This window comes from Hypanus sabinus, chromosome 18 (genome assembly GCF_030144855.1).
Source record: "Hypanus sabinus isolate sHypSab1 chromosome 18, sHypSab1.hap1, whole genome shotgun sequence".
Taxonomy (NCBI): Eukaryota; Metazoa; Chordata; class Chondrichthyes; order Myliobatiformes; family Dasyatidae; genus Hypanus; species Hypanus sabinus.
The window spans coordinates 67897392-67907383 of NC_082723.1; the positions used below are offsets into that span (position 1 = coordinate 67897392).

Sequence of the window (9992 nt, forward strand, 5' to 3'; positions counted from 1 at the left end):
TTGGAGTGAGTTGGGGTCATGGGTCAATAATTCAAAGTTCAAAGTAAATTCACTGTCAAAGTATGTATGTCTCACCGTACACTATTCTGAGATTCATTTTCTTGCAGGCATTGACAGTGGAACAAAGAAATACAATAGAATCAATGAAAATTTATTAGAATGTTACCTGCATCTAAGTTACAGGGAAAGATTGAACAAGTTAGGTTTTATTCTTTGGAGCATAGAAGGTTGGGGGGGACTTGATAAAGGCATTTAAAATTATGAGGGGGATAGATAGAGTTGACGTGGATAGGCTTTTTCCATTGAGAGTAGGGGAGATTCAAACAAGAGGACATGAGTTGAGAGTTAGGGGGCAAAAGTTTAAGGGTAACATGAGGGAGAATTTCCTTAGAGAGGGGTAGCTGTGTGGAATGAGCTTCCAGTGGAAGTGGTAGAGGCAGGTTCGGTATTGTCATTTAAAGTAAAATTGGATAGGTATATGGACAGGAAAGGAATGGAGGGTTATGGGCTGAGTGCAGGTCAGTGGGACTAGGTGAGGGTAAGCATTCGGCACAGACTAGAAGGGCCGAGATGGCCTGTTTCCGTGCTGTGATTGTTATATGGTTATAAAACCATGATTGTTCTTGGCAAATTTTTCCACAGAACTGGTTGGCCATTGCCTTCTTCTGGGCAGTGTCTTTACAAGACAGGTGACCCCAGCATTTATCAATATACATGCAGTGTGCAAATACAAAAAAATTGAGAAAATGAGTTGTAGAGTCCTTGAGTGAGTCTGTAGGTTGTAGGCTCAGTTCAGAGTTGAGGTGAGTGAAGTTATCCACACTGGTTCAGGAGCCTGATGGTTGAGGGGTAATAACTGTTCCTGAACCTGGTGGTGTGGGACCCTAGGCTCAGTTCAGAGTTGAGGTGAGTGAAGTTATCCACACTAGTTCAGGAGCCTGATGGTTGAGGGGTAATAACTGTTCCTGAACCTGGTGGTGTGGGACCCTAGGCTCAGTTCAGAGTTGTGGTGAGTGAAGTTATCCACACCGGTTCAGGATCCTGATGGTTGAGGGGTAATAACTGTTCCTGAACCTGGTGGTGTGGGACCCTAGGCTCAGTTCAGAGTTGAGGTGAGTGAAGTTATCCACACCGGTTCAGGAGCCTGATGGTTGAGGGGTGATAACTGTTCCTGAACCTGGTGGTGTGGGACCCTAGGCTCAGTTCAGAGTTGAGGTGAGTGAAGTTATCCACACTGGTTCAGGAGCCTGATGGTTGTAGGGTAATACCTGTTCCTGAACCTGGTGGTGTGGGACCCTAGGCTCAGTTCAGAGTTGAGGTTAGTGAAGTTATCCACACTAGTTCAGGAGCCTGATGGTTGTAGGGTAATAACTGTTCCTGAACCTGGTGGTGTGGGACCCTAGGCTCAGTTCAGAGTTGAGGTGAGTGAAGTTATCCACACTAGTTCAGGAGCCTGATGGTTGAGGGGTAATAACTGTTCCTGAACCTGGTGGTGTGGGACCCTAGGCTCAGTTCAGAGTTGTGGTGAGTGAAGTTATCCACACCGGTTCAGGATCCTGATGGTTGAGGGGTAATAACTGTTCCTGAACCTAGTGGTGTGGGACCCTAGGCTCAGTTCAGAGTTGTGGTGAGTGAAGTTATCCACACCGGTTCAGGATCCTGATGGTTGAGGGGTAATAACTGTTCCTGAACCTGGTGGTGTGGGACCCTAGGCTCAGTTCAGAGTTGAGGTGAGTGAAGTTATCCACACTGGTTCAGAGTCTGATGGTTGAGGGGTAATAACTGTTCCTGAACCTGGTGGTGTGGGACCCTAGGCTCAGTTCAGAGTTGTGGTGAGTGAAGTTATCCACACCGGTTCAGGAGCCTGATGGTTGAGGGGTAATAACTGTTCCTGAACCTGGTGGTGTGGGACCCTAGGCTCAGTTCAGAGTTGAGATGAGTGAAGTTATCCACACCGGTTCAGGAGCCTGATGGTTGAGGGGTGATAACTGTTCCTGAACCTGGTGGTGTGGGACCCTAGGCTCAGTTCAGAGTTGAGGTGAGTGAAGTTATCCACACTGGTTCAGGAGCCTGATGGTTGTAGGGTAATACCTGTTCCTGAACCTGGTGGTGTGGGACCCTAGGCTCAGTTCAGAGTTGAGGTTAGTGAAGTTATCCACACTAGTTCAGGAGCCTGATGGTTGTAGGGTGATAACTGTTCCTGAACCTGGTGGTGTGGGTCCCTAGGCTCAGTTCAGAGTTGAGGTGAGTGAAGTTATCCACACTGGTTCAGAGTCTGATGGTTGAGGGGTAATAACTGTTCCTGAACCTGGTGGTGTGGGACCCTAGGCTCAGTTCAGAGTTGTGGTGAGTGAAGTTATCCACACCGGTTCAGGATCCTGATGGTTGAGGGGTAATAACTGTTCCTGAACCTGGTGGTGTGGGACCCTAGGCTCAGTTCAGAGTTGTGGTGAGTGAAGTTATCCACACTGGTTCAGGAGCCTGATGGTTGAGGGGTAATAACTGTTCCTGAACCTGGTGGTGTGGGACCCTAGGCTCAGTTCAGAGTTGTGGTGAGTGAAGTTATCCACACCGGTTCAGGATCCTGATGGTTGAGGGGTAATAACTGTTCCTGAACCTGGTGGTGTGGGACCCTAGGCTCAGTTCAGAGTTGAGGTGAGTGAAGTTATCCACACCGGTTCAGGATCCTGATGGTTGAGGGGTAATAACTGTTCCTGAACCTGATGGTGTGGGACCCTAGGCTCAGTTCAGAGTTGAGGTGAGTGAAGTTATCCACACTGGTTCAGGAGCCTGATGGTTGAGGGGTAATAACTGTTCCTGAACCTGGTGGTGTGGGACCCTAGGCTCAGTTCAGAGTTGAGGTGAGTGAAGTTATCCACACTGGTTCAGGAGTCTGATGGTTGAGGGGTAATAACTGTTCCTGAACCTGGTGGTGTGGGACCCTAGGCTCAGTTCAGAGTTGTGGTGAGTGAAGTTATCCACACCGGTTCAGGATCCTGATGGTTGAGGGGTAATAACTGTTCCTGAACCTGGTGGTGTGGGACCTAAGGCTTCTATACCTCCTGCCCGATGATAGTACTGAGAAGAGAGCATGGCCTGGGTGGTGGGGGTCCTTTCTTATGATTGAGCTGTGTGTAGATGTGCTGAGTGGTGGGGGTGACTTTTCCTATGATGGACTGGGCCGTATCCACTACCTTTTGAAGGCTGTTCTTATCCTGAGCATTGATTTTCCCATACCAGCCACAATGCAGTCGGTCCACCGTACATCGCTAGAAATTTGTCAGAGTTTCAGCTGACATGCCAAATCTGCACAAACATAGAAAAAATTAATTGATGGGAGATTGTAGGCACAACAAAGAGAGGAAGAAACTAGCTGGTTGACAAGAGGTAGGTTAAAGTCTGTTCCCCAGAGAGTCACACAGGGACCTCTGAACAGAAACTTCAGCTGTGGAGGGACGTATCAGAATAGGAGCACAGGTTCAGCTGCTTCTCCAAACACAGCTTCACTCTTCCTGCCTCACTGCTTCCCACTTTGACTTACACTCTCTCTCTCTCTGAGAACTTGCAAACTCCACACAGACAGCATCCCAAGGTCCCTGGAGTAGTGAGGCAGAGAGAGTATCTACTGTATCATTGTGTTAGGAATCCTTATGACGTAGGAGCAGAATGCGACCATTCGACCCATCAAGCCTGCTCCACCATTCCATTGTGGCTGATTTACGGTCCCTCTCACCCCCATTCTCCTGCCCTCTCTCCGTAACCTTTCACACCCTGACTAATCAAGAACCTAGCAACCTCCACTTTAAATATACCCAATGATTTGGCCTCCACAGCCGTCTGTGACAACGAATTCCACAGATTCACCAACCTCTGGCTGAAGAAGTTGCTCCTCATGTCTGTTCTCAGTGGACGTCCCTCTATTCGGAGGTTATATCCTCAGGTCCTAGACTCCACCAGCATAAGAATCATCCTCGCCATATCCACTCGATCTCAGCATCATCACCATTATGTGCCGTGTCTTACTGTCTGTGATCATGATTGTCCTTGGCAAATTTTCCAACAGAAGTGGTTTGCCATTGTCTTCTTCTGGGCAGTGTCTTTACAAGATGGGTGACCCCAGCCATTATCAATACTCTTCAGAGATTGTCTGCCTGGTCTCATAGCCGGGACAGGATATGTACAGGCTGTTCCACCACCTGCTCCCATAGTTTCACGTGATCCTGACTGTGGGGCTAAGCAGATGCCTCACCTTGCCCAGGGGTGACCTGCAGGACAGCAGAGGGAAGGAGCACTTCACACTTCCTCTGGTAGGGACCTATCTCCACCCCACCATCCACAACTCAATCTGGGCCTTTCAATATTGGAGACAATAAAGTTGAGAATAAATTTATCATCGAAGTTACGTATATGTCACCATATCTGTCATTTTCTCGCAGACTTTCACAAGTGAGCAAATAAATAGAATCGCTAAGTAGTTTCTTTACGGGAAGGATGGGGAGGCTATGGAGAGCATTCAGAAAAGTTCCAGGTGATTAGAGCGTCTGATCTATAAGAAGAGGTTACACAAACTTGAATTGTTTTCTCTGGACTGTTGGAGTCTCAGGGGAGATCTGATTGAGGTTTGTGAGGAGTATAGACAGAGTAGATGGTGTGGCTCTTCCTTCCAGGCTGGACGGGTATTAGATGGCCCTGGGCCTGTATTTGCTAGAGTTTAGAAGAGTGAGGGGGAATATCAACGAAACGAACCAAACATTGAAAGACCTAGGAAGCGTGGATGTGGAGAGGATGCTTCCTGTAGTGATCGAGTCTAAGACCAGAGGACACAGATAGAGTGGATGTGGAGAGGATGTTTCCTATAGTGGGGGAGTCTAGGACCAGAGGACACAGATAGAGTGGATGTGGAGAGGATGTTTCCTATAGTGGGGGAGTCTAGGACCAGAGGACACAGATAGAGTGGATGTGGAGAGAATGTTTCCTGTAGTGGGGGATCCTAAGACCAGAGGACACAGATAGAGTGGATGTGGAGAGGATGTTTCCTATAGTGGGGGAGTCTAGGACCAGAGGACACAGATAGAGTGGATGTGGAGAGGATGTTTCCTATAGTGGGGGAGTCTAGGACCAGAGGACACAGATAGAGTGGATGTGGAGAGGATGTTTCCCATAGTGGGGGAGTCTAGGACCAGAGGACACAGATAGAGTAGATGTGGAGAAGATGTTTCCCATAGTGGGGGAGTCTAGGACCAGAGGACACAGATAGAGTGGATGTGGAGAGGATATTTCCTATAGTGGGGGAGTCTAGGACCAGAGGACAAAGATAGAGTGGATGTGGAGAGGATGTTTCCTATGGTGGGGGAGTCTAGGACCAGAGGACACAGATAGAGTGGATGTGGAGAGGATATTTCCTATAGTGGGGGAGTCTAGGACCAGAGGACAAAGATAGAGTGGATGTGGAGAGGATGTTTCCTATGGTGGGGGAGTCTAGGACCAGAGGGCACAGATAGAGTGGATGTGGAGAGGATGTTTCCTATAGTGGGGGAGTCTAGGACCAGAGGGCACAGATAGAGTGGATGTAGAGAGGATGTTTCCTATAGTGGGGGAGTCTAGGACCAGAGGGCACAGATAGAGTGGATGTGGAGAGGATGTTTCCTATAGTGGGGGAGTCTAGGACCAGAGGACACAGATAGAGTGGATGTGGAGAGGATGTTTCCTATAGTGGTGGAGTCTAGGACCAGAGGACACAGATAGAGTGGATGTGGAGAGGATGTTTCCTACAGTGAGGGAGTCTAGGACCAGAGGACACAGATAGAGTGGATGCGGAGAGGATGTTTCATACAGTGGGGTTTCCAGGACCAGAGGACAAAGATAGAGTGGATGTGGAGAGGATGTTTCCTATAGTGGGGGAGTCTAGGACCAGAGGACACAGATAGAGTGGACGTAGAGAGGATGTTTCCTATAGTGGGGAAGTTTAGGACCATAGGACACAGATAGAGTGGATGTGGAGAAGATGTTTCCTACAGTGATGGAGTCTAGGACCAGAGGACACAGATAGAGTGGATGTGGAGAGGATGTTTCCTATAGTGGGGGAGTCTAGGACCAGAGGACACAGATAGAGTGGATGTGGAGAGGATGTTTCCTATAGTGGGTGAGTCTAGGACCAGAGGACACAGATAGAGTGGATGTGGAGAGGATGTTTCCTATAGTGTGGGGTAGTCTAGGACCAGAGGACACAGATAGAGTGGATGTGGAGAGGATGTTTCCTATAGTGGGGGAGTCTGTGACCAGAGGGCACAGACTCAGAATAGAGTAGGGGTCCCCAACCCTCTTTTTTATGCCAGGCACCTGGAGTAGAGGGACGTCCGATTACAATGGAGATGAGAAGGAATTTCTTTGGCCAGAGGGTGATGAATCTGTGGAATTCATTGCCAAGTTCTTAATTAGCAGGGCAGGTCAAAGGATACAGGGAGAATGGAGTTGAGAGGGCTAATAAGTCAGCCATGGTGGAACGGTGGAGCAGAAGTAATGGGCCGAATGGTCTAATTCTGCTCCCGTATCCTGTGGTCTTGGTGTATGGATTTAGGGTAGGGAGGAGGTTTAAAGGAAACTTCCAGAACAAACTTTTATTCCACTGAGTGGTGGGTGCCTGGGGTGCTGACAGGAGCAGGGTCAGTGGTGAGACAGACAGCAAGTGCAGGCACCTGTACCACGTGCAGGCAGATGAGATTAACTTAGATTGGCATTATGAGACATTCTGCCTGCATCAATGCTGTACTGACCTCTGTTGTACATGCATGCAGAGCACTGATAAGTTATTAAGACCTTAAGATACTGGAGCAGAATTAGGCCATTTGGCCCATCGAGACTGTTCCACCATTTCCCTCTCAACCCCAATCTCCTGCCCTCTCCCCGTAACCTTCCATGCCCTGGCTATCGAGAATCGATAGCCTTAAATATACCCAATGACTTGGCCTCCACAGCCACCTGTGGCAACAAATTCCTCAGATTCACCACCCTCTGGCTAAAGAAATTCCTCCTCTCCTCTGTTCCAAATGAACGTCCCTTTATCCTAAGGCAGTGTATTCTTCCTCTCTGGGTTTTTACGGGGTGGGGCTGCTAGCCCCCATGGCCAACCCTCCTCGTTTCCCACGGGGCTTGGGACCGTCCATGGCAGAATTAAACGGAAATGGTGCTTTGGTCCACCTTCAGGTGCAGTCGACGGCGCTGGACGAGATGTTTCAGCAGGGGCCGGACTGCATTCAACGATACCAGAAGGCACTGCTGCTGATGGAGGGGCTCTCTCAGATAATCTCCAACGACGAGGATGTGCGGAGCATCAACAAATGTAAGTGTTTTATTCAGCCATTGAGTCGTGTACGGCAGAAAAACAGGCCCTTCGGCCCAATAGGTCCATCCTGACCCAGTCTCCCATCTGAGCTGATCCCTTTTGGGCCGCTGTTACATCCTGGGTTATGACCAAAGAGAAAAGTGGCTGAAGTCACTTAGCACTTTAGTGCAAGGGAGTGTCAAAAATCAAACCTACAAAACTTAGTGAAAACGTCCAAAATTTACAAAAAATATCCACCAGGAAACAGAAAGTAGCCCCATACAAAACAATTTTAGAACAAACTACCGATGCTATTTACTTACTGCTCAGTACGTCCATCTCTGTCTGCCCTGAACTAGAAGGGTTATTTATTGCTGTTTCCGTCTCTTACTGTTTATTAAGCAGTAACTGCCAGGGACAAAATCACAAACAAACATATGTGATGCTGCTTTAAAGCTGTCCGCTCAAAGCTCAATGTAGCGTCTAATGTTGTGCACACGACTGACCTTAGTCAAAAACTTTTCAGCAATAGACTCCTGCCCCAGTTAAGTGGCATACTGTCCCAAATAAACAAACGGAATTTTCTTGATTAGCTTTTGTTCTTTAAGGGTTGTCCCAAATAAGCAGAAATCTGATGTTGACCACAAAAACAAAGTTTACTGTGAATGCCTGAATGTCAGAGTACTATCTGGTGGCATGTACACTATGTACTTTGATAGTAAGTTTACTTTGGAATTTCACCATGTACACCTGTGATAATAGAATCTAATTCTGACCCCAGGCAAGCAATGCATCGAGCGCAGATTGTCCGCCTTACATCCAAGATTGTGTGCGTGAACGCCTTCCCACCTTGCGTTGCCTGGAATTCCTGGACACTGCTTCGGAACAATCCCAGTTGGTGATCTTCCCCTCTGAAGTGGACAGGGGGTGGTCTGCGTTTCGTTAACCGCTGCCTGCCGACCCTAGTGGCTCCCCGTGAACAGTAAGCGTGAACGACTGACCCGGCTGATACAAGTCTCGTGGCAAATGTCACCTTTCTGCAGCACACATCCATTGCTGAGAGCGTCTTGGCTGGTGGGAAACAGACGTGTGAAGAGCACCAGCAGGAATCCTCTCCTCCACCCTCGGATGTTACGTTGATCTGACGGAAAGCTGTTGCCTGCTTCAAATAACGGACTCTCTGCTGATTTGTGGATGAAGAGAGTTTGAGACTCAAAGGAAGTTGGTGAAACGTTTGCGTCGCGACAAAGCTTCCTGGTTTTATTTTGTGTTTTCATCGACTGCTGCCTTGAAGCACTTCTCTCACTTTTTTCTCTCTAAAGTGTTATCACACTTGCACACTCACACAGTTGGTCCCTCATGGTCTCGCACACACCTACACACACCACACCTGTACACGAGAAACAGTCAAACGATGATGCACTTTAAGTCCGAACCACACACGCGATCGCAGATCCCTCATTATCACAGGGCAGACCCAAAGCTACAGAATCTGCCTCCCCACACGGTTCAAAACCCTCACCACCCCCCCCCCCCACCTCACCTGATTTACGTTGCACTATTCGCGAATCTGGATCCGGAGCAGTTCGGAGGTTAGAGTGGGTGGGGGTGTGTGCGCGCGCGTGGGCCCCACTCGTTCCTCAGTTACAGCATCCCGTCAAGTTCCATGCGGCAACAGACAATCATGCCTCAAGACTCTCCTCCTGGGCTTCCTTCACAAAACTTGTTTTTTTTGCGATGTGTCAGTGCGGGGGTGAGTGCTGCTTGAACAGAAACGTTGTGAGTGAGTGAGAGTTGGAATGCGAGCTCGGGGTATGCGAGACGGCAGATGCAGGAGTGCATGATCACTTGAGTGGAGTGGCGCATTCAGACTGGTGACATACGAATTATCAACCAATGATTTCCTTACAACTTCCTATAAATACTTGAAAATTCGTTGCTCTGTGTACACAAGATATATATATATATATCTCTCTCAATTCCACCAAGCATTACAAGAGGGTTTAACCCCCTGACGTGTACAGTAAATGTCAGTCAGTGTTTATTGCCTTGAAGTCACCAATGGAAATGAGATAGGGGGTGAGTACAAGTGTCGCCCACTCCTGAGATAACCTGGACCCTGTTATTTATTCACCGTTATAAGGTAGAAATGTAGGTTTTTTGTTTTCTTTGGCATTACCCAGGGCTGGGGTTTAGCTCGAGCTGATATATTCAGGTTGAACTCTGTTCAATGTGTGTTCTGTTAAAATGCTGGAATTATTTTTGTGTTTGTTTTCATTTCTGTGTGCGCTGGTAAATGTATTTTTATTTTCAATTGTATGAAATGGGAAAAAAACACACACACACACACACACACACACACAATTAAATAAATATCACGGAAATTCTTGGCTGTTCGGCTTACGGGAGAGAGTTTGTGGATCTTCAGATCCTCGCGATGCGCACCGGTTACAGGCGACACAAGTTCAATTCCGGCTGCTGCCTGTAAGGAGTTTGGACGTTCCCCCAACGACCACGTGGGTTTCCTCCCACAGTCCAAACACCGCATTGGTTGGTAGGTTAATTGGTCATTGTAAGTTGCCCCGTGGTTAGGCTCGGGTTGCTGGGCAGAGTGGCTCAAAGTGTCGGAAGGGCCAGTTTCCCGCTGCATCACAATAAGTAAATGCAGAAT

The 9992-nt window shown here is 48.2% G+C and overlaps 1 protein-coding gene and 1 long non-coding RNA gene across 5 annotated transcripts in view; one reads left to right on the forward strand and one right to left on the reverse strand.

Moving 5' to 3' along the window:
* Nucleotides 1-9713, forward strand: part of ulk1b (unc-51 like autophagy activating kinase 1) — a 148455-nt gene extending 138742 nt beyond the window's left edge. For all 4 annotated transcript variants that reach the window (XM_059994596.1, XM_059994598.1, XM_059994595.1 and 1 more), the window contains 2 exons: nt 7204-7339; nt 8103-9713. In XM_059994596.1, the coding sequence (XP_059850579.1) occupies nt 7204-7339; nt 8103-8158 (192 nt within the window). In that variant the 3' untranslated portion in view covers nt 8159-9713. The remainder of the gene's footprint in view (nt 1-7203; nt 7340-8102) is intronic.
* Nucleotides 1015-7195, reverse strand: LOC132407712 (uncharacterized). The gene is made up of 2 exons (XR_009516564.1): nt 2309-7195; nt 1015-1692 (listed from the first exon to the last, which is right to left on the reverse strand). It is a non-coding gene; the product is annotated as an uncharacterized LOC132407712 (long non-coding RNA).
* Nucleotides 9714-9992: the final 279 nt, after the last annotated feature.